This window comes from Pleurodeles waltl, chromosome 5 (genome assembly GCF_031143425.1).
Source record: "Pleurodeles waltl isolate 20211129_DDA chromosome 5, aPleWal1.hap1.20221129, whole genome shotgun sequence".
Classification (NCBI taxonomy): Eukaryota; Metazoa; Chordata; class Amphibia; order Caudata; family Salamandridae; genus Pleurodeles; species Pleurodeles waltl.
Window position 1 is genome coordinate 574366287 of NC_090444.1, and position 25230 is coordinate 574391516.

The 25230-nt window shown below is 47.9% G+C and overlaps 1 protein-coding gene across 2 annotated transcripts in view; it reads right to left on the reverse strand.

Annotated features, from left to right (window-relative positions):
* USP34 (ubiquitin specific peptidase 34) overlaps window positions 1-25230 on the reverse strand; it is a 1940069-nt gene that overhangs the window by 215634 nt on the left and 1699205 nt on the right. For both annotated transcript variants that reach the window (XM_069234398.1, XM_069234397.1), the window contains one exon: window positions 25072-25196. In XM_069234398.1, the coding sequence (XP_069090499.1) occupies window positions 25072-25196 (125 nt within the window). The remainder of the gene's footprint in view (window positions 1-25071; window positions 25197-25230) is intronic.

A 25230-nucleotide genomic window follows, 5' to 3' on the forward strand; every position in this document is an offset into this window, starting at 1 on the left:
CTGGCTGTTGTGTTGAGGTGTTCCACAACTGAAGGTGAGCATGCTTTCGCCAATCAGTCGCCGAGGTAGGGCTGGTATTCCCAATCTCCAAAGAAAGGCAGCGAGCACCACCATCACTTTCATTAACCAGAGAGGTACTCCTAAGGCCAAAGGGAGCACAGAGAAATTAAAGTAATTGTGGTCTACTATGAACCACAGGTGGTGTCTGTGGGTCTGAGGATGAGACATGGAAATAAGAGTCCTGCAGATCCAATGCCACCATTCGGTGACCTGGATCCAGGGCTGACAGGACTTCGGTCATAGTGAGGACGTTCAATTTGTCCTTCTTCAGGAAGAAGTTGAGGGGGAGGAGGTCTAGAATAGGTTGAAGTCCTCCATCCTTCTTTGGCATCAAGAACTAACAGAACCAACAACCTGTCCCGCCTTCTCATGCCGGCACCCTCTTGATGGTGCCCTTCTCTAAGAGAGTTTGAACTTCTTGTCGTAAAATGGACAAGTCGTCCTCAGGAAGCCGTATTGATGTTGGTGATATGTTTGGAGGGAAGGGAAGGGAAGGAAGGGTGGGTGAACGAGGCTGGCCTGGTGTGTGGGGGGTACCTATGGTACTTGCACCTTATACCAGATCCAGGTATCCCTTATAAGTGTAGTGTAGTCAGTGTCTAGAAGCCAGACTCTCTAGAGGTAGCTGTGGATGAGCAGCCAAGGCTCATCTAGGAGACATGCAAAGCTCATGTAATACCACTGCACCACATTCCCTTTCTTCGCACCCACATAGCCAACAAAGAGTTGATCGTCCACCCGGAAGTCTTTAATACGATTGAGATATAACGCCAACGCTCTTTTTGGGTCCAGACGGTGGAGTCTCTCCTCCTCATGGGAAGGATGTGGGGGTGCGTAGAAGGTAGGCAAAATGATGGACTGGCCTACATGAAATGGTGTAACCACCTTAGGAAGGAAGGAAGCTCTAGTGCGTAAAACCACTTTGTCAGGGTGCACAGACAAGTATGGAGGATTTGAAGAAAGGGCCTGAAGCTCACTCACCCTGCGAGCAGAGGTGATAGCGATACAAAGAAAGTTTTGAATGTGAGGAGCCACAAGGGACAATTATGCATTAGCTGAAAGGGAGTACACATCAAGTAAGTAAGTACAAGATTAAGATCCCACTGAGGCATGATGAAGGGAGTGGGAGGAAATAAGTGGATGAGCCTCTTCAAGAACCTACTCACAAGAAGAGATTTAAAGAGTGAGGGCTGATCAGGAAGCCTAGGAAAGGCAGAAATGGCAGACAGATACCCTTTAAGGGTGCCCAATGCAGAGTCCTGCTGGGCTAAAGACAGAATGAACAGAAGAACCTCTGAAAGAGGGGCGGAAAGGGGGTCAACAGATTTGTTGGTGCACAATGCCACAAATTTATTCCAATGACAGGCGTATGCAGTTTTAGTCGATGGTCGCCTGGCTGCCAAAATAGCATTGCAGACTTCGGGTGGAAGGGCAAATAGCGTCAACTGTTGCGCTCAATCTCCACGCATGAAGGCGAAGGTTGGACAGGTTCGGGTGGAGGACCATCCCCTGCTGCTGCGACAGAAGATCTGCCCGAAGAGGCATTCTGAGTGGAGGATCGATGGACATGCTCAATAGTTCTGGATACCACACTCTTCGAGCCCAGTCTGGAGCCACCAAGATAACTTGGGCCCGGTCGTAATTGATTTTCTTGAGAACTCTGGGCAGAAGAGGGATAGGCGGGAAGGCGTAAAGGAGGCCAGAGTTCCACTTGAGATGAAAAGCGTCTCTGGCCAAGTGCCACCTTGGAAACTCCAACGCGCAAAATAGCTGACATTGCGCGTTCTCTGTGGAGGCGAACAGATCTAACCAAGCCTCTCCCCACTTGAGAAAGAGAACTTGCGCCACCTCCGGATGGAGACACCATTCGTGATCGACAGTGCGTCGGCGGCTGAGTTCATCTGAACAGGCGTTGAGACAGCCCACCAGATGTTGAACCATCAGGGTAATGCCCTGATGTTCCAGCCATGTCCTGACAAAGGGTCCAGGACCCTACCCCACCCTGTTTGTTGGAGTACCACATGGCGGTGGCGTTGTCTGTGAACACCTGCACCACTTTCCCTTTGAGAGAGGGAAGGAATGCTTTCAACGCAAGTCTGATCACTCGGAACTCCAGCATATTTATGTGGAGTCCGGACTCCGCCGGAGACCAGAGGCCTCTGATCTCTGCCTCTCCCATGTGGCTGCCCCAACCCAGAAGCGACGCATCTGTCACTATAGAGAGATCTGGGTGGGGAAGGGAGAGGTATCTGCCATTGACCCAATTGGGATTTGAAAGCCACCACTGTAGGTCTTTCGCAGTCCCCTCCGAGATCAGGACCAGGTCGGAGAGATTCCCCTGATGCTGCGCCCACTGGAACTTCAAGTCCCACTGCAGAGCCCGCATATGCCACCTGGCATGTATTACTAGCAGGATGCAAGAGGCCAAGAGGCCCAGCAGCCTCAGATTCTGTCTCACTGAAACCCAAGACCAAGGCTGAAAGATCAGAATCATAGCCTGAATGTATTGGACTCGCTTTTTGGGAGGATAAGCCCGAAACAGCACTGTGTCCAGAACAGCTCAGATGAAAGGGAGTGTCTGAGAGGGAGTCAGGTGTGACTTTGGCACATTGATAGTCAACCCAAGCTGGTGCAGGAGGTCCGCCGTAGACTGAAGGTGGGAGACCACTGTCCGGGGTGAAGGCGTCTTCAACAGCCAGTCGTCTAGGTAGGGGAAGACTGAGACCCCTAACCTGCACAGATGAGCTGCAATCACCGCCATCACTTTCGTGAACACCCGAGGGGCACTGGTAAGGCCGAAAGGGAGCATGGTAAACTGAAAGTGCTCATGACCTACCACGAATCGTAGGTAACATCTGTGGGCAGGCAGAATGGGGATGTGGAAATAAGCGTCCTGCAAGTTCAACGCTACCGTCCAGTCTCCTGGGTCCAAGGCAGACAGAACCTGAGCCAGGGTAAGCATTTTGAACTTCTCCTTCTTGAGGAAGTAGTTCAGGTCCTGAAGATCTAGGATAGGACGCAAGTCTTTGTCCTTCTTTGGTATCAGAAAGTAGCGGGAATAACAACCATGACCTACTTCTGGCACAGGGACCCTTTCTAAAGCTCCCTTGGCCAAGAGCTGCGACTTCCTGGCGGAGAAGCACCAAATGATCCTCCAGAAGGTGATGGAAAAAGGGTGGCATGTGTGGTGGTGCAGATTTGAAAGGGAGAGAGTAGCCCTTCCGAATTATTTGCAAACCCACCCGTCCGTGGTTATATGTTCCGAGTGGGGCAGGTGATGGCGGATTCTGCCACCAACTGGGCGGGAGTGAGGGGACGGACTAGGTAGGTTTAGAGGCTGCAGCGGGGGCAGAGGTGGACTGGACAGACCTCTGGTTCCCTGTCCCACGACCACATGGGATTCCGCGCCCACGGGCACGCATAGGCTGTCCAGCGTGCATGGCCCGCTGGTTGGGATGTGGACGTGACAGGGCACCCCTTCCTTGGCCACGAAAGGGCTGAAAAGCAGACTATGGGGGGTGTGTGGCGGATGAAAGGCCAAGGGACTGAACCGTAGCCCGGGAATCCTTGAACCTCTCCAAGGCTGAGTCCGCTTTGTCTCCGAAGAGACGGGTGCCATCAAAGAGGATGTCCATGAGTGACTGTTGGACATCCCCCAAGAAGCCAGAAGTACGTAACCAGGCATGGCGCCGTAAGGCCACTGTCGTCGCAACCAATCTGCCCAGAGAGTTGGTCGTATCCAGCCTGTAGGAAGTTGGGTCTGTATATACTATTTCAAAGTAAGAAATAGTGTGCACAGAGTCCAAGGGTTCCCCTTAGAGGTAAGATAGTGGCAAAATAGATAATTCTAATGCTCTATTTTGTGGTAGTGTGGTCGAGCAGTAGGCTTATCAGAGGGTAGTGTTAAGCATTTGTTGTACATACACAGGCAATAAATGAGGAGAACACACTCAAAGACAAATTCCAGGCCAATAGGTTTTTATATAGAAAAATATATTTTCTTAGTTTATTTTAAGAACCACAGGTTCAAGATTTACAAACAATACTTTAAATGAAAGGTATTTCACTCAGGTGTTCTAGGAACTTTGAATAATCACAATAGCATGTACAGTTTTGACAAAAATGGCAATAAGCTATTTTAAAAGTGGACACAGTGCAACAATCAACAGTTCCTGGGGGAGGTAAGTATTGGTTAGTTTTGCAGATAAGTAAACCACCTACAGGGTTCAAAGTTGGGTTCAAGGTAGCCCACCGTTGGGGGGTCAAGGCAACCCCAAAGTTGCCACACCAGCATCTGAGGGCCGGTCAGGTGCAGAGGTCAAAGTGTTGCCTAAAACACATAGGCTTCAATGGAAAGAGGGGTGCCCCGGTTCCAGTCTGCCAGCAGGTAAGTATCCGCACCTGGCGGGACACAAGCAGGAACAGAAAGTACACCCTCAGCGGCACAGGGGCGGCCGGGTGCAGAGTGCAAACAGGCGTCGGGTTTTCAATAGGAATCAATGGGGAGACGCGGGGGTCTATTCAACAGAGTAGGCAGACACAGGGGGGCTCCTCTGGGTAGCCACCACCTGGGCTAGGAAGAGGGTCGCCTGGGGGTCGCTCCTGCACTGGAGTTCAGTTCCTTCAGGTCCTGGGGGCTGCGGGTGCAGTGTGGTTTCCAGGCGTCGGGTTCCTTGAAGCAGGCAGTCGCGGTCAGGGGGAGCCTCTGGATTTCCTCCGTAGGCGTCGCTGTGGAGGGTCAGGGGGGTCAACTCTGGCTACTCACGGGCTCGCAATCGCCGGGGAGTCCTCCATGTAGTGTTAGTTTTCCGCTTGTCGAGCCGGGGGCGTCGGGTGCAGAGTGGAAAGTCTGACGCTTCCAGCAGGAAACGTGAGGTCTTTAAAAGTAGCTTCTTTGTTTCCAAAAGTTGCAGTTTCTTGAACAGGGCGGCTGTTCTCGGGAGCTTCTTGGTCCTTTAGATGCAGGGTAGTCCTCTGAGGCTTCAGAGGTTGCTGGACCCTGTTGGATGCGTCGCTGTTGCAGTTTTCTTCGAAGTAGGGAGACAGGCCGGTAGGGTTGGGGCCAAATCAGTTGTCGTCTCAGTCTTCACTGCAGGGCTTCAGGTCAGCAGTCCTTCTTCTTTAGGTTGCAGGAATCTCTCTTCCTCGGTTCGGGGAGCCCCTAAATACTCCATTTAGGGGTGTGTTTAGGTCTGGGAGGGCAGTAGCCAATGGCTACTGTCCTTGAGGGTGGCTACACCCTCTTAGTGCCTCCTCCCCGAGGGGAGGGGGGCACATCCCTATTCCTATTGGGGGAATCCTCCAAAACCAAGATGGAGGATTTCTAAAGGCAGGGGTCACCTCAGCTCAGGGCACCTTAGGGGCAGTCCTGACTGGTGGTGGACTCCTTGTTTTTCTCATTATCTCCCCTGGACTTGCCGCCAAAAGTGGGGGCTGTGTCCAGGGGGCGGGCATCTCCACTAGCTGGAGTGCACTGGGGCATTGTAAAACGAAGTTTGAGCCTTTGAGGCTCACTGCTAGGTGTTACAGTTCCTGCAGGGGGGAGGTGCAAAGCACCTCTACCCATAGTAGGCTTTTGTTTCTGTCTTCAGAGAGCACAAAGGCCCTCACCACAAGGGGTCAGAAACTCGTCTCTCAGCAGCAGGCTGGCACAGACCAGTCAGTCCTGCACTGAACAATTGGGTAAAATACAGGGGGCATCTCTAAGATGCCCTCTGAGTGCATTTTTTAATAAATCCGACACTGGCATCAGTGTGGGTTTATTATTCCGAGAAGTTTGATACCAAACTTCCCAGTATTCATTGTACCCATTATGGAGCGGTGTAGTTCGTTTTTGACAAACTCCCAGTCCATATACTTAATATGGCCACACTGTACTTACAATGTCTAAGAATAGACTTAGACACTGTAGGGGCATAGTGCTCATGCAGCTATACCCTCACCTGTGATATAGTGCACCCTGCCTTAGGGCTGTAAGGCCTGCTAGAGGGGTGACTTACCTATGCCACAAGCAGCATTTTGTGTGCATGGCATCCTGAGGGGGATGCCATGTCGACTTTGCCTTTTTCTCCCCACCAACACGCACAATCTGCAATGGCAGTGTGCATGTGTTATGTGAGGGGTCCCTTAGGGTGGCACAACATATGCTGCAGCCCTTAGTGACCTTCCCCAGTCACAGGGCCCTTGGTACCACTGGTACCTTTTACAAGGGACTTATCTGTGCGCCAACTGTGGAAACAATGGTACATTTTAGGTGAATGAACACTGGTGCTGGGGCCTGGTTAGCAGGGTCCCAGCACACTTATCAGTCAAGTCAATATCAGTATCAGGCAAAAAGTGGGGGGTAACTACAACAGGGAGCCATTTCCTTACACAGCCCACTACGGATTATGAACTTTGCCGCGTCTCTCCCATCTTTCACTGCTTCGGAGACAATAGCATGGGTCTCCTCCGGTATCTGTGGCAGGACTTGCGCAACTGTATCCCACAGTGAGTGGGAATAACGGCCCAAAAGACATGCGGTGTTCGCAGACCGCAGTTCGAGGCTGGAGGAAGAAAACATCTTCTTACCAAATTGTTCCAGCCTTTTGGATTCCCTATCCGGGGGTGCGGAAGGGAACACGCCAGAAGAAGAGGACGCCTGGATTACAAGACTCTCAGGCGTAGGATGTTGGGACAGGAACTTTGGGTCGTTCGGTGCAGGCCGATGGCGGCGAGCGAAAGTCGTGTTCACAGGAGCCCCTGTGTAAGGAAATGCCACCTTTGCATGGTTACCCCCTAACTTTTTGCCTTTGCTGATGCTAAGTTATGATTTGGAAGTGTGCTGCGACCATGCTAACCAGGCCCCAGCACAAGTGTTCTTTCCCTAAACTGTACCTTTGTCTCCACAATTGGCACAACCCTGGCACTCAGGTAAGTCCCTTGTAACTGGTACCCCTGGTACCAAAAGCCCTGATGCCAGGAACGGTCTCTAAGGGCTGCAGCATGTCTTATGCCACCCTAGGGACCCATCACTCAGCACATGCACACTGCTTCAAGCTTGTGTGTTCTAGTGGGAAGAAAATGACTAAGTCGACATAGCACTCCCCTCAGAGTGCCATGCCAACCTCACACTGCCTGTGGCATAGGTAAGTCACCCCTCTAGCAGGCCTTACAGCCCTAAAGCAGGGTGCACTATATCTCACTTTGAAACAGTATATACAGAGCCAACTTCCTACACCGTGTTGGGTTTGGACCATGTACCCAAAAGGACATCAGTGAGGGCCTCATTAAATGGGAGAAGGGGTTCAGACGTAGAAGCCCAAGGCTGAAGCAACTCCGTCAGGAGATTAGACCGGAGTTCAACAGTAGGTAGCTCACAGCCAAGGACCTCAGCCGCCCTACTAACCACCATACTATAGGTAGCTCCCTCCGCCATAGCCAAGGTAGAAGGAGACAGTATACCAGCGTCAGGAGAAGTATCCAAACCACTGGCTTCGCCCAAGTCCTGTGCCCAGTCCAAAGTAGGGTCTTCCTGGTATTCATAAGGGTCCAGGGACCCGTTCAATTCCTCCCCGTATTCGTACCCATAGGAAAATGGGTCAGAATCCGACCTCTGTTGAATAGGGTTCAACGAAGCCGATGGTGGCATTGGCCGACGCCGCTACAACTCAGAGTCGTCGGGGATGAGAATTGGGTCGACGTCGATAGTGGGCACTACCGACGTCGGGAGCGTTGATAATCGACCTGGTGCCGGGGAAGGTCTCGATTGTGCGACCGGCACTGGTGCGGATCCGGAGGTGACCTCGGTGGCTGGGGCTTAAGCCACTGGCCCTCAGCCAAAGCCCTTGGGCCCGAAGGCATCGTATCGGGGTCGGCACGCCGAAAGATGAGGCGCATGGGGCCTCGTAAACTCCAAGTTGGGCGGGGGTCGCTCCGGAAAACTGGGAGTACTAAAAAAGCCCAAAGTTAATGACCACAACCCACCCCAGTGACCAGGAAATAAGGAGTAAATCACAGTAACTTTCTCAGAAAAAACAAGTAGTAAAATTATGCAAAACCCAGAAGAGACTGCAAGACACCAACAGTGAATTCCTGGACAAGAAGGCCTGTGGAAGAAGGGGACCATGTCCAAGAAGCACAGAAGAGTCCAGGAAGGTCAGGAGCCCCTACCCACCAAGATGAAGGTGTAAGACGTGAACCACTGGTGAAGAAGAAGAGTCAGCACTGCACCCAAGAAGATGAAGTTGGGTTCCTGGAGGATGCAGGTGATGTCCAACGCTAGATGGAGGATTGCAGTCAGGTTTGCGTCGTTGGAGTCCACCAACAAGCCTTGGCACAAGCAAAACCCGTGTGTAGCGGAAAATGGCACTGCCCAGGACCAGAAAGGACCAGGTGGACTCTACCCAGGAGGGAGAGTCAGAGGGGGCCCTCAGCAACACAGAGAGCCCACAGAAGACCACTTGCCCAGAAGACCAGGCAGCGCCCACAGGAGTACCACAGGACAGGGACACGTAAGTTGCAGAAGACTCCTATGCAGCACTACGAGAAAGGCTCCCACACCGCCACAGAACCACTTAGGGAGCTGTGCGTCGCAGGATAGAGTGAAAGAAGGATGCCAACAAGCCTTGGCAGCTGCAAATGACGCAGTGCACGGGGGTACTGTCCTGTGTAGGCAAGCAAGGGCTTAGCTTCAACCAAGTTGGACAGTTGGAAGAGAGGACCGTTGGGACCACTTCAGTCCACCACCTGTGATGCAGGATTCACGCAGCTCAGCAGGAGGGGGGATCCACACAGCCGGTCGTCATCTCAGTTGACTTCACTCCAAGGGAGATTACTTCGTTCTTCTGATGCAGGCTGAAGACGGACTGTCCTCAGAGGATGCACGACTGAGGAAATGTTGCAGTTGCTGGAAGGAGCCGGGAATACAGTTTTGCAGAAAGCGTCTTGCTTCTTTGTTGCAGCTTGTAGTGTCCTGAAGAGTCTAGATGCAGTTTCCTTGGTCAGAAGTTGAAGTAGAGGGTGCAGAGGATTCCTGCTGGAGTCTTGCTATCTGAATCGGAGGAACTACCCAAAGGAGAGACCCTTAATAGCCCTGAAAAGGGGATTGGTCACGTAACCAGGTAAGCACCTATCAGGGGAGGGCTCTGACATCACCTGCTGGCACTGGCCACTCAGATGCTCCCAGAGTACCCTCTTGAGGAGCTCTGAGCAACACCCTTTGGGTGGTGATGGACAGGGGAGTGGTCACTCCCCTTTGCTTTGTCCAGTTTTGCGACACAGCATGAACTGTGGGTCCCTGAACCGGTGTAGACTGGTTTATGCAAGGAGGGCACGAAATGTGCCCTTTATAAGCATTTCCAGTGGCTTCTCAAGCAACAGAAGGGCAGAAACCTGTCTGGGAGGTGGCAGCAGCTTGGACTACCTGGAAACCTTCAGAAGGCAGTAATGGCAATACTAGGGATTCTCTAAGGAGCCCCCAGAGTGCATGGAATCATACAACCAATGCTTGCAAAAGCCTTGGAGTATTATTCCAATGTTTGATACCAAACATGCATTTGTTCAGAGTTACCATTATGTAGCTGGACATAGGTAGTGACCTATCTCCAGTACAAACATAAAATGGTGTCCATGCACTCACAAAGTCCTGGAAAATGGGGCTTGAGTTTGTGGGGGCACCTCTGCTAGTGCAGGGGTGCCCTCACACACAGGCACTTTGCACCCTGCCCTTTGGGCTAGAAGGACTAACATAGGGGTGACTTATAAGTGACCTGGTGTAGTGGAAAATGGCAGTGAAAGGGTGCTTGTACCTTTTCACGCAGGCTGCAATAGCAGTCCTCCAGAAGCCTTTGCATGGACTCCATATGGGTGGCAAAATATATGCAGCAGCCCATAGGGATCCCCTGTAATCCCAATGCCCTGAGTACCTAGGAACCATATACTAGGGACTTATAAGGGGGCACCAGTGTGCCAATTGTGGGTGAAATACAGAATTTTGGGAGAGAGAGCATAATCACTGGGGTCCTGGGTAGCAAGATCCCAGTGAACACAGTCAAGCACACTGACATCAGGCAGAAAAAGGGGGTAACAATCCCAAGAAAGAGAGCACTTTCCTACACCCCCCCACCCCAAAAAAAAGGGACAAGAAGGCTAAACTTGCCCAGATGAGTCTTCTTTGTCGAAGTGGAAATATCTGGAGAGTCCATCTGCATTAGAGTGGTTACTCCCAGGTCTATGTTCCACGGTAAATTCCATACCCTGTAGGGAAATGGACCATCTCAACAATTTTGGGTTTTCTCCTTTAATTTACTTGAGCCATAAGAGAGGTTTGTGGTTTGTCTGAACAATGAAGTGAGTACCAAAGAGGTATGGTCTAAACTTGTTCACGGCCTGGACCACAGCAAAGGCCTCCCTTTCTATGGCTGACCAACACTTTTCTCTGGTGGTCAACCTTCTGCCAATAAAAGCTAGTAGTTGATCCTGGCCCTCTGTACTAAGTTGTGAGAGAACTGACCCAACTCCCTACCTCTGAAGCATCAGTCTGAACTATGAATTTCTTGGAGTAGTTTGGGCTCTTTAGAACTGGTGCAAAACACATGGCCTGTTTGAGTTCCTCAAAAGCTTTCTGACAGCTGGCCGTCCATAATAACTTTTTAGGCATTTTCTTGGAGGTGGGGTCATTAAGAGGGGCAACAATGGAGTCACAGTTCTTAATGAACCTCCTGTAATACCCAGTGAGACCTAAGAAGGCTCTGACCTGGGTTTGTGTGGTAGGGGGAGTCCAATCCAAAATGGTTTGGATCTTCCCCTGTAGTGGCTGAATCTGTCCCCTCCCCAACCCCCCAGCTAGGTGTCCCAGATAAACCACTTTCCCCTGCACTATCTAGCACTTCGAAGCCTGGATAGTAAGGCCTGCCTTCTGCAGAGCCTCCAAAACTGGTGGGCCAGGTGGTCATCCCAGGTGGAGCTAAAGACAGCAATATCTTGATATGCTGCATTGAAGGCTTCAAGACCTCGGAGGACTGGGTTCACCAACCTCTGAAAAGTGACAGGTGCATTCTTCAGACCAAAGGGCATTACTGTAAATGGTGGTGCCCTCCAATGGATGAAAATGCTAGTTTTGGGTCTAGCCTCCTCTGACAACTTAATCTGCCAGTAGTAAGTTCAAAAGTGCTAAGATACTTGGCAGATGCCACTATATCAATGAGCTCATCTGCCCCAGGGATAGAATGAACATCTGTTTTGGTTACTGTATTGAGCCCTCTATAGTCAACACAAAACCTCATCTCTCTTTTCCCATTTTGAGAGTGTGATTTGGGGACTAGTACCACTGGGCTAGACCAGGGGCTGGCTGAGTGCTCAATAACTCTCAGGTCAAGCATCCTTTGCAACTCTGCTTTGGTGCAGTCCCTTACATGGTCAGGTTGCCTGTAGATTTTACTCTTGACAGGCAGACTGTCCCCTGTATCAATGGTGTGTTCACACCATGTGGTTTGACAAGGTGTAAGGGAAAACAATTCTCAGCACCGTCTTCGGAGATATTTGCAGTCTTCCTATTGAGACTGAAAAAGGCTATGTGCTAAGACTACCTCGTCAACTGAACCATCAGCTGCAGAACTTGAAGAGGTCAGGGAGAGTGTCACTCCCATCTTCCTGTCCCTCATCAGTGGACATGAGCAGGGTTAAGTCAGCCCTGTCTTAGTAGGGCTTTAGGCAGTTCACATGAAGTACTCTGAGAGGACTTCTTGGAGTGCCTAGGTCTACTAAATAAGTGACCTCACTCTTCTTTTCTACTATGATGTGTGGTCCACTCCACTTATCTTGGAGTGCTCTGGGTGCCACAGGCTCCAGGAACCACACTTTCTGTCCTGGTTGGCACACAGTCAGACCAGCCTTCTGGTCATGCCATTGCTTTTGAAATTCCTGGCTTGCCTGAAGGTTATTACTGGCCTTGTTCAAGTACTCAGCCATCCTTGGTCCGAGGCCAAGTACATAATCCACAATATCTTGTTTAGGGGGCTTCAGGGGTCATTCCCAACTGTTCTTCATGAGTGCAAGTGGACCCCTAACAGGGTGACCAGACAGGAGTTCAAAGGGACAGTAGCCCACTCCTTTTTGGAGTACCCCTATCAGCAAAGCGGAGGCATGGTAACAGCACATCCCATGTTCTCCTGAGTTTTTCCGAGAATCCCATTATCATACCTTTGAGTGTTTTATTAAAACGCTCAACCAACCCATTTGTTTGGGGATTGTAAGGTGTGGTGAATTTATAGGTTACACCAAACTCTTTCCACATTGCTTTCAAGTATGCAGACATGACGTTGCTACCTCTGTCTGAGACAACCTCTATTGGGAAACCTAGCCTAGAAAAGATTCCCCGGACGGCTTTGGCCACTGCAGGAGCTGTATTTGTCCTAAGACGTAAGGTGTCTGGATACATGGTGGCATGGTCCACCACCACCAGTATAAACCTGTTTTCAGAAGCTATGGGAGGGTCTAGGGGCCGAACAATATCAACCCCTACCCTTTCAAAGGGTACCCCAAACACTGGCAGTAGGATTAAGGGGCCTTTGGGGGTGCCATCTGTCTTGCCACTGGCTTGACAAACGACACAGGAGAGACACAACTCATTTGTGTATTCAGACATATGAGGCCGGTGAAAGTGAGGGACCAGTGTGTCCCAATGTTTACTTTCCCCAGGTGACCAGCAAGGGGAATGTCATGGGCTAAGGTCATCAAAGACGTTCTGTATCGCAGAGGGATTACCAATCTTCTGGTGGCACCAGGCTTGGGTTCCCTAGGTTCTGAATACAGGAGTTTGTTCTCCCAGTACAACCTGTGGGTGCCACTGACATCCCCCACTTCCTCTTTGACAGCTTGCTGTCTCAAACCATAAAAGTGTGGGGCAAGTTTGCTGAGCCACACTTAACTCCTCCCAGGCAGGGCCCCTGCACCTAAGAGATCAGCTGCGTCAGCTTGAAGCTCTTCAGGTGTAGGTTCTGTCCAAGGAGTTGATTCCTCCTCCTCAAAGGGGGGAATCATCAGTGGAGGGGTGATAGGGGGTAATTTCTTACCCTTCCCAACCCTGCTTTTGGAAAACTCTTGGTCCATATTTTCAGGATCGAAGTTTCCCTGTTCCCTTTGCTTTTTTGGCCTGGGCCCTTGTCAAAACAAAGATATGCCCAGGAATGCCCGGCATGACTGCATGGGCCTCCAACTCTACTTCAGCCCAGGCTGAAGTCTCCAAGTCGTTCCCTAATAGACACTCTACAGGTAGGTCTGTGAACACTACTGCATTTTTAGGACTAGTAACCCTTTCAGGCTGAGATCAACAACTGCACTGGGGTGGCTCACAGTATTGTTTTGGGTGTCAGACACTCGGTACTGATGACTAAGTAGGTGTTGCTCAGGGGACACCAGTTTTTCAGTCACCATGGTGACACTGGCACCTTTGTCCCTGTAGTCCTCAACCTGAACACCATTTATTAGGGGTTGTTGCTTGTACTTATCCATATTAAGGGGACAAACAACAAGGGTGGCAAGGTCAATGCCACCATCAGAGACCTGAACAGCCTCCGTGGTTTCCCTAACTAAACCAGCCCCCACTACACTTCCCAGAGTTAGCCCTGCTAAACCCTTGGATTGACTATTGCTAAAGGCACTAGTTGTAGCAGTGGGGGGTAGTGGTGGTGGGAGGTTTGGTACTTTTCTTAGGGCAAGAGCTGTCTCCTGCCCTATCGCCTTCGTTCCTACAAATATTGCACCAAGGCATTTTATTCTGATTGGGATTAGAAGAGGATTTAGATCCACCCCATAAGAGCTTTGTGGGCTTGATGAAGACTCTTTCTTATCTTTGTCCCCGCCTTTGTCATTAGACTTACCGCCCTTCTTCTTGTCCTTGTCACCCCCTGCATGAACTTTCTGCTCACCCTTGTTCTGACCCATTTGTCTGCCTTCTTTCCCAGTTCTTGGGGAGAGATCAGATCTGAGTCTACCGAATACTGGTGCCACAAGTCAGACACACAATTATTCAAAATATGCTCTCTCAGTAATAGATTGTACAAGCCCTTGTAGTCAGACACTATGCTGCCATGTAACCAACCTTCTAAAGCTCTAACAGAACAGTCCACAAAATCAACCCAATCCTGTGAGGCCTCTTTTCTAGTCCGTCTGTGTAGGAGGCTTGCCTTGTTTGTAGTGGGTACCTAAGGTACTTACACCTTCTACCCCATCTAGTTATCCCTTTTTAGTGAAATGTAGGCAGTATCTAGAAGTCAGGTTGTCTAGAGGTAGGTGTATAGAGAGAGGCCAAAGCTGAACTAGGAGACATGCAAAACTCTTGCAATACCACTGATGTCACACACTACTCACACAAGTGAAAGACAATACTCAGTGTTACCAAAAATAAAGGTACTTTATTTTAGTGACACAAGGCCAAAAATATCAACCCACTGCCTTTGAGGGATCCTCAGAACTTTACAGGCCTTCTCAAGTGCTGCAAACCATTTGTAAATGTCATTCCCCCACCTTTTATGGGGAAACAATGTAGTGCAAGTTTCTGGAATCTAAGGAGTCCTCCCTGACTCTGTAATCCCTGAAACTTGAGCTGTTGCTGCTGCTCCTGGGGGTGCTTACACCAACCACTACCTCTCTCTCTCCACTACCAAGGCCTCCCTATCTAGGGTTAGCTATTGCAGCCTCAGTCTGGCCTCCTACATTCTCAGTTTTCTGAGCTCTCTATCTATAGAGTCATCTCCTGGAGTTGTGCAGTGTGACCCCCTCAGACACTGAAGTGACATGAGTGGGCAGAAGTGGATCTTTCCCTAGTTTTAGTGACCATGTCTACCTGTCCTGTGGGTGCAAAGGGAGCCCTACCTGTGTGACTTCCCCTCCCACTATCATCTACACTAGTCTGTCTGCTAGGGACTGCAAGATCCTTTGAGGAACCCTCCCCTGGGCATAGAATGTCACACTCTACCTCAGTGGGGTCAGGGTCTTCTCTCTCCTCCTCCTCCTGGTCACCAGTTTGACCCTGGCCATCCTGGAGGGGGAGGCCCAAGAGCAGACTCGTTAGGATTCCTCTTCATGTCCAACTTCCTCTCTGCACACAGCCACTTCAATTCCTTGAAGGTCAGATTCTCATACGGAGAATCCATGACCTCATAGATATATCCAGCTACAGACATGGTGTTTGTTAGGACAGTGTAGGGTGTACCTAACCTACTTAACCCCTAGTCTCTCAGAAAAAAGTTTAGAGCAAGGACTATGCCTATACCCTAGCTTGCCTAAACTTTAGAGACTAGATTCCTGCACTAGGTACAATGTATGTCTCTAGGTATGGAGTGGACTTTCCTGTGGAAAGCACCAGGTGACAGAGTGATAAGGCAATTGCAAGTACTTAACCCACCGTTGCACCACCAGTATATTTGAGTATGAATGAGGGGATGTGAGAGATCTCTTTATGTTATCCTTAAAGCATATATATATATATATATATATATATATATATATATATATATATATATATATATATGTGTTTGTGTGTGTATATATATATATATATATATATATATATATATATATATGTATATATATATATATATGTGTGTGTGTATATATATATATATATATATATATATATATGGAAAATGTCACTTACCCAGTGTACATCTGTTCGTGGCATGAGACGCTGCAGATTCACATGCTGTGCACATCCCGCCATCTAGTGTTGGGCTCGGAGTGTTACAAGTTGTTTTTCTTCGAAGAAGTCTTTTTCGAGTCACGAGATCGAGGACTCCTCCCCTTTCGGCTCCATTGCGCATGGGAGTCGACTCCATCTTAGATTGTTTTCCCCGCAGAGGGTGAGGTAGGATTTGTGTATATAGTAATAGTGCCCATGCAATGGAGTAAATATGTATGTACATAATGTCTTTAAAAGTAATATATTTACAAATTTACAAATGTACAAGTTAAATTTTTCTCAATTTAAAACGGCTACAGGCTCCCGGGGAGGTGGGAGGGCGCATGTGAATCTGCAGCGTCTCATGCCACGAACAGATGTACACTAGGTAAGTGACATTTTCCGTTCGATGACATGTGTAGCTGCAGATACACATGCTGTGCATAGACTAGTAAGCAGTTATCTCCCCAAAAGCGGTGGCTCAGCCTGTAAGAGTTGAAGTTGTTTGAAATAAAGTCCGTAATACTGATTGTCCTACTGTGGCTTGCTGTGTTGTTAACACATCCACGCAGTAATGCTTGGTAAATGTATGAGGCGTAGACCATGTGGCTGCCTTACATATTTCAGTCATTGGTATGTTTCCTAGAAAGGCCATGGTAGCACCTTTCTTTCTAGTTGAGTGTGACTTTGGTATAATAAGCAGTTCTCTTTTTGCTTTTATATAACAGGTTTGAATACATTTAACTATCCATCTGGCAATGCCTTGTTTGGATATTGGATTCCCTGTATGAGGTTTTTGAAATGCAACAAACAATTGTTTTGTTTTGCAAATTTGTTTTGTTCTATCTATGTAGTACATTAGTGCCCTTTTAATGTCTAATGTATGTAACGGTCTCTCAGCTACTGAATCTGGTTCTGGAAAGAATACTGGGAGTTCCACTGTTTGATTTAAGTGGAACGGTGATATGACCTTAAGTAAGAATTTAGGATTTGTTTGTAGAACTACTTTATGTTTATGTATCTGAATAAAGGGTTCCTGTATAGTAAATGCTTGTATTTCACTTACTCTTCTGAGAGATGTGATAGCTATCAGAAAAGCTACTTTCCATGTTAAGTACTGTATCTTACATGAGTGCATGGGTTCAAAAGGTGGACCCATAAGTCGTGTTAAGACAATGTTGAGATTCCACGAAGGAACTGGTGGTGTTCTTGGTGGGATAATTCTTTTCAGACCCTCCATAAATGCTTTTATGACTGGGACCCTGAATAATGAAGTTGAGTGCGTAATTTGCAGATAAGCTGAAATTGCGGTGAGATGTATTTTAATGGATGAAAAAGCTAATTTTGACTTTTGTAAGTGCAGTAGGTAGCTGACGATGTCTTTAGCAGATGCGTGTAATGGTTGAATTTGATTATTATGGCAGTAATAAACAAATCTTTTCCACTTATTTGCATAGCAATGTCTTGTGGTTGGTTTCCTAGCTTGTTTTATGACCTCCATACATTCCTGTGTAAGGTCTAGGTGCCCGAATTCTAAGACTTCAGGAGCCAAATTGCTAGATTCAGCGATGCTGGATTTAGGTGTCTGATCTGTTGTTTGTGTTGAGTTAACAGATCTGGTCTGTTTGGTAGCTTGATATGGGGCACTACTGAGAGGTCTAGTAGTGTTGTGTACCAAGGTTGTCTTGCCCAAGTCGGTGCTATTAGTATGAGTTTGAGTTTGTTTTGACTCAATTTGTTTACTAGATATGGAAGGAGTGGGAGAGGGGGAGAAGCGTATGCAAATATCCCTGACCAACTCATCCATAGCGCATTGCCCTGAGAGTGAGCCTGTGGGTACCTGGATGCGAAGTTTTGGCATTTTGTGTTTTCTTTTGTTGCAAATAGATCTATTTGCAGCGTTCCCCACCTTTGGAAGTAAGTTTTTAGTATTTGGGGACGAACTTCCCATTCGTGGATCTGTTGGTGATCCCGAGAGAGATTGTCTGCTAACTGGTTTTGAATTCGAGGTATGAACTGCGCTATTAGGCGAATGTGGTTGTGAATCGCCCAATGCCATATTTTCTGTGCCAGGAGACACAACTGTGTCGAGTGTGTTCCTCCCTGTTTGTTCAGGTAATACATTGTTGTCATGTTGTCTGTTTTGACAAGAATGTGTTTGTGGGTTATTATAGGTTGAAATGCTTTCAGCGCTAGAAATACTGCTCGTAGTTCTAAGTGATTTATGTGAAACTGTCTCTGCTGAGTGCCCCATTGTCCTTGGATGCTGTGTGGTTGAGGTGTGCTCCCCACCCTATCATGGAGGCATCTGTTGTTATTACGTATTGAGGCACTGGGTCTTGAAAAGGCCGCCCTTTGTTTAAATTTATAGTGTTCCACCATTGAAGCGAGGTGTATGTTTGGCGGTCTATCAACACTAGATCTTGAAGTTGACCCTGTGCCTGTGATCATTGTGATGCTAGGCACTGTTGTAAGGGCTGCATGTGCAATCTTGCATTTGGGACAATGGCTATGCATAAGGACATCATGCCTAGTAGTTTCATCACTAATTTTACCTGTAACTTTTGGTTTGGGTGCATGGCTTGTATTACGTTTAGAAATGCCTGTACCCTTTGTGGAATTGGAGTGGCAATCCCTTCTGTTGTGTTGATTGTTGCTCCTAAGTATTGTTGTATTTGACACAGCTGTAGGTGTGATTTGTTGTAGTTGAGTGAGAAACCTAGTTTGTGAAGGGTTTCTATGACATACTTCGTGTGTTGTGAACACCGTTTTTGCGTATTGGTTTTGATTAACCAATCGTCTAGGTATGGGAACACATGTATTTGCTGCCTTCTGATATGAGCTGCTACTACTGCCAGGCATTTTGTAAAAACTCTTGGCGCTGTTGTTATCCCGAATGGCAACACTTTGAACTGGTTATGTACCCCTTGGATTACAAACCTTAAGTACTTTCTGTGGGAAGGATGTATGGGTATATGGAAATACGCATCCTTGAGGTCTAGTGTTGTCATGTAGTCTTGTTGTTTGAGCAATGGGATCACGTCTTGCAGTGTCACCATGTGAAAGTGATCTGATTTGATGAATATGTTTAATGTTCTGAGATCTAGTATAGGTCTTAGAGTTTTGTCTTTTTTGGGTATGAGAAAGTACAGTGAGTAAACTCCTGTTCCCTTCTGATGAATTGGTACTAACTCTATTGCATCTTTTTGCAACAACGCTTGGACCTCTAGTTGTAAGAGATCCATGTGTTGTTTGGACATGTTGTGTGTTTTCGGTGGGACATATGGAGGGAATTGAAGAAACTCTATGCAATAACCATGGTGGATAATGGCTAGGACCCACGTGTCTGTTGTTATTTGTTCCCAGTTGTTGCAGAAATTGGTTAGTCTCCCCCCCCCTCCACTGGTGTCATGTGTTGGGGATTTGTGACGTTGAAGTCACTGCTTATTTTGTGGAGTTTTGGGGCTCTGGAACTTCCCTCTACTCTTTGGGAACTGTTTTCCTCTGTATTGTCCCCGAAAACTTCCCCGCTGATATTGGCTTTGATAAGTGGGTATTGTTTGTGAGGGTGAGGGTTCTGAGCTCTGTCTCCGAAACCCCCCTCTAAACTGTGATTTTCGATATGTGCCTCTGCTCTGTGGGGAGTAGAGTGCGCCCATGGCTTTGCCCGTATCTGTGTCTTTTTTAAGTTTTTCTATGGCAGTGTCCACCTCCGGCCCAAACAACTGCTGTCCATTAAATGGCATATTCAGGACCGCTGGTTGTATTTCAGGCTTGAATCCTGAGGTTCTTAGCCATGTGTGCCTCCGTATGGTCACTGCTGTATTTACGGTCCTATCAGCTGTGTCGGCTGCATCCATTGCTGAGCGTATCTGATTGTTTGAGATACTCTGGCCTTCCTACACCAACTGTTGTGCTCTTTTTTGGAACTCTTTGGGCAAATGTTCAATGAAATGTTGCATTTCGTCCAAATTAGCCCTATCATATCTCGCCAGCAGTGCCTGTGAGTTGGCAATGCGCCATTAGTTGGCTGCCTGTGCCGCAACCCTTTTCCCCGCTGCGTCGAACTTGCAACTTTCTTTGTCTGGAGGTGGGGCGTCTCCTGAGGTGTGTGAGTTCGCCCTTTTACGAGCTGCCCCTACTACCACCAGTCTGGTGTTAGTTGCTGCGTGATGTACACAGGGTCTGTTGGTGGCGCTTTGCACTTCTTCTCCACCCTTGGAGTTATGGCCCTGCCCTTCACAGGTTCCTGAAACACCTGTTTGGAGTGTTTGAGCATTCCTGGTAACATAGGGAGACTCTGGTACTGGCTTTGTGTGGCCGACAGTGTATTAAAGAGAAAGTCATCCTCTATAGGTTCTGCGTGCAGGGTGACATTGTGAAACGCTGCTGCTCTTGCCACCACCTGTGTGTAGGCAGTGCTGTCCTCAGGTGGTGACGGTCTCACTGGATAACAGTCAGGACTGTTATCTGATACAGGCGCATCATAAAGATCCCAAGCGTCTGGATCATCCTGACTCATCCTTGTGTGAGTTGGGGACTGCATCATTGGTGGAGTGGCTACTGGTGATAGTTGTGGCGAACGTTGTGGAGATGGTGGCGGAGTCACTTGTCTTGCCACCTTTGCTTGAGGCTGATTGTCTTTCTCTTGGAAGGCAAGTTTTCTTTTCATTCTTATTGGAGGGAGAGTACTGATCTTCCCTGTGACCTTTTGAATGTGGAGCCTTATTTGAGTGTAATCTGGCTCCCATGCCTCCAGTTCTTGTCCGAATTTGTGAGGACAGGCCCTGTTCCTCGGTGTAGGAACTCGATTTCGGTTCCGAGGCCAGATGTTTCGGTATGGAAACTTTTTCGGCAGTCTTTTTTGGCTCTGAAGACACTTTTTTAATTTTCGGCGTACTGATCTCTCGATGCCAACTCATTTCGGTGCCGCCCTCTCGGTGTCGAGATTGCTCTGACCAGGTGTCTCGGGGTCGAGTCTGCTCTGTGCCGGTATCTCGACCGGAGTTGGATGACTTCGACACATGCATGCCCTTTTTCGGTGCCGATGCTCGGGCACCTATTTTTCGGGTTAAGCCATGGCCTGCTGGCGGTGGCGTCCCCTGGGCTTTAACGGTTTTCCCGTGAGTTTTGTGTTGTGACGTCTTACTAACGGTTTTCGGCGTCTGTTCGGGATCGACCTCGTCCGAGTCCGAATCCGCGATGGAGAAGGTTTCTTCCTCTTCCTCCAAGTGTCGTTGTCCTGTCGGCGTCGACGCCATTTGTAGTCTTCTTTCTCTTCGGTCTCTTAAAGTCTTCCTCGACCGAAACGCTCGACAGGCCTCACGGTATCCTCTTTGTGTTCTGGAGACAAACACAAATTACAGACCAGATGCTGATCTGTATAAGGATACTTGTTTGTGACATTCGGGGCAGAAGCGGAATGGGGTCCATTCCATTAGCCTTGAAGACGCACGTGGTCGGGCCGACCAGGCCCCGCCGGGGAATCGAAAACCCCGAAGGGCCATCGGAGCTCTTCAAAATGTGGTGTCGATCTGTTGTAACTAACCCGATACCGAATGCAGACAATACCGGCGAATTTTCCGAGATTTTCACTAACTTTCTGAACCGAAACGCGGAGCGAAAAGGAACACGTCCGAACCCGATGGCGGAAAGAAAACAATCTAAGATGGAGTCGACGCCCATGCGCAATGGAGCCGAAAGGGGAGGAGTCCCTCGATCTTGTGACTCGAAAAAGACTTCTTCGAAGAAAAACAACTTGTAACACTCAGAGCCCAACACTAGATGGCGGGATGTGCACAGCATGTGTATCTGCAGCTACACATGCCATCGAACATATATATATATATATATATATATATATATATATATATATATATATATATATATATATGTCTTTATCAATAAAAATATTCTTTAGTTTGTTGGATATAGTTCAGTTTTTATGTATATGTATATTCTTTATGCTCAACGCTGTCAAATTCTTTAGGATTCTTGTTGGAACCTTTCTAGGAGGTGGGTTATTTTCTTTACTGATGTATTTGTCCCTGTCCGGCTCCTTATTCAAGGTCCAGGGTACCCTTGATGTGATTAGATGAAAGTCACTTGGGACAGCTAGCAAAATGTCGACCACCATGTCCCACAATGTACGCACATACCGTCCTAGGAAGCAAGTTGAATTGATAGATCTAAGTGCAAGGCTAGGAGAGGTGAATATGCTTTTTCCAAAGACTTCCATGCATTTCGATTCTGTGTCTGGCAGAGTGGACGTGAATGCATTTGGGTTCAGTCTACTGATGAAGGCCTGAACTACGAGACTCTCTGCTCTTGGATGCTACAGGAGGAAAGATAGGTCTCTTGCAGCTGGTCTCGGTCTCCTGGATATTTGGCGGTTGACAGGAAGGAAATATTCCTGCTTTACCCAGGTGCCAAATAGAGTGTCCTTGCATGCCTCCCTGAAGGGCAGGAGTGACTGTTTAAGTCTCCCTTGGCTGCAGAACTTCGCTAAGGACACATCTGTTCAGTTCTACTGAGGGTAGTCATAGGTCCAGAACTTCTGCCGCCCTCCTAATCACCATGGCAAAGAAAGCAGATTGCAGATCCCTCTGTAGAGAACCAGGTAGATAATTAAGGTCAATAGCAGGAGATGTGTCAAGGCCACTGGCCACCTGGAAGTCCAAAAATAAGTTTTCAACATCATAAAGTTGGGATTCATCATGTGGATTGGGGACAGAAAATTGTTGTGGTAGAGGAAGCGTTCCGTCTAAGGATAAGGTCGAGGGAGGTGTAACTTCATCCAAGGTCAGTGTGGATTCGCTTTAGGGTCTGATAGAACTATCAGTTCTTCCTCCGGCTTTGACACATGGGTAACCAGTGCTGGTGCGCAGTAGTCAGGATAGGCTTCAACCCCAAAGTCAGGGCAGACCATGGAACAGGGTCAGGAGGGCACATTCAGCATCAGGAACGGATTTGCTGGGTTAAACCCGACTGGGCCCATAGGTGCACCAGAGGCGGCCAGTAGGGTGCCAAAGATACGCAGCATGGCTTCTTTGAAAGCCTGGATCTGCTGCATTACCACTGATTTATCCAGTAACTTGTGTTAGATCATGAATTAAGTAAGGACGGGTTCTGCGGGTTGGAGACTTACATCAACAACTTCGGGGTAACTAGCCCTCCACAGGACTTCTCCTGGTGAGAATGGCAGTATGAGGTGGATGTGTGTTTGGGTTTCAAATGCTTCTTTTTCTCTGCCCTACCTGACAATGTTGACAGTGATGACAATCTCTCTTGGGAACGGCCTCGGGAACATTAACATGTCCGCATTATTGAGCAGGAGTGGGCCTTTCAATGGTGCACAGCAACTTAGAGTTTGGCCTTGTGGTCCAGGATGGCCTTCGGATGCATCAGAGCATATTAATTGCATGACTGAGTCATGCAATGAGCTTAGACATCAGGGACAGACCACGTGAGAGTCTTTCATTATCATCGGTTTGTGACAGTCCTTACATAGTTTGAAACTTGTGGTCTTTGGGAGAGACATGCCCCTTGCACACTGGAAAAAGTCCAAAATTTGGAAAAAATTCTGGTATGTCAGCCCTAACAGAAAGTGAAGAAACTGAGCTGAGGAGCCACATTAGAAGGAGCGGAATGAACGGAACTGATGTCAGCGTGAATGGGTGGTGCCTCTATAGGGCTACGTATGTCACGTCCGGTGTGGAATAACGTCAACAATGAGCTGTCAGCGACACCTAGAGGGGCAAAGGAGTACTACTTGAAATTTTCCAGATCCAGTGTGATGCCTGGGGGAATAGTGAAAAGGTGAAGAATCTGCGGTCAGAAGTCTATCAGAATTTAGCATGCCATAAGGCTCCTTGGGACCTAAAGGAGCACCAGAGGGGGCCATCACCAGGGCAAAAAATCTGAACATAAACACTGTTGGGTCAGCACCCGCTGCAGGAAAGACTGGGTAAGCCAGAGTCTGTGATGAAAGGGATCTGGGTGGCTCCAAAGCTGGTTCCAGTTGTGACCTCAGACTGGAACAACTTGGAGCCAGATCAGTCCACCACACCAACTCTGACTCTAAGGATGACGATCCTGTGGGAGTCAGACAGCCTCAAGGAGACTAACCTTTGTCATGCTTTTTATGTTTTCTAGGATTCTTTTGCTTACTGGAGAAATGTAGGAGAAGGTGACCTCAAAGGGGCCCTCTTGTGAAGTGAGCCTCTTCTCTCATCATGGGCCCAAGCTATGAAAATAGAAGCCTCCGTCTCTTCAATTACCTTGGGGTGCATGCTAAGGCAAGACTAACAGGGCCTGAAGTCATGGCCTGGCAACAAGCATAAGAGACAGATAGAGTGGGGTTCAGTAATGGACATCAGTCCCTTATAGTCCTTACAAGGCTTGAAGCCTGAACGCTTAATGGGAGACACTCTAGTACTGAAACAAAAGAATTTCTGTGTGGATACATTCACAAGATTCTCAGACAGTGAGCTCTGGATCAGCATCGACTGCGTAGAAAAAAGGGAGTTGATGTTGCTGTGATGGGGTGAGCACTATATTGCTTTAATTACATCATCTGTCACTTCCAGTGTCGATACAAAGCCAGCTGCCCTTAATGGAGTCTTAGATCTTTGAAGTTTCCAGATTCAGTTTGCTACCTGGGATTATTCAACTGACAAAGAATCTGCAGGTAAAATGATCCAACAGAAATGATGATTACTGGTAAGTAATCCAAATATTACTGCTTAATAGAGCTAAACCTCAACATGGATGGATGCAGAGCAGTCAGTGTGCTATGATTGTGCCCAAGGAAATGCATTTTCCATGACAATCCATAACCAGCAATTCAATGACATTTAGGCCAGTTGTGCTTGGGTGAACTAGAAAATGTTTCAACAAAAATTACTTTTTATCTAAATATGTAATTTCTTCACACATGTATATGCTGCAGTGCCTTACATTGTTGGTGTTGGCCTACTAACATCAATATATGGATGTATTTAAATGAAATACTGTGCATCTTTAGATAACTGATAACATAGTTCTTTAATAAAAAAGGACAAGCATATTAGACTCAAAAACTTTAAAAGAATGTGTGGTAGTGATAACAGGGAAGAGAGTACAGTTCACAGGAGAGAATGCAGGAAACGTCAACTGTTTTCATATTCTGTTTAGGTTATATCTGTTCCTGCTTACAGCACCAATGGTTCTCTACTTCTCAGCTATGCACAACATTCTCTGCTAAGCAAAACAGGTGCCATTTCCCAGAAACTGTTTTCAAAACTCAAAGTCATTATCAGTACTGTTAATATTAATCACTATAACTCAAATACGTATATCCATAAGAACCCTACCTTGCTGGTTTCAACCATTGTGGGCAATAGGCACATATTTAGTTCTGGGCGGGGAGGACGGATATTGCTTTTTCCTGCTATAAGTTTCATGTTTTCACGACAAGGAAAATAGGGACCTAGGGACACTACAGTCAGAGAGAGAGAGAAAGAAAAATTAGG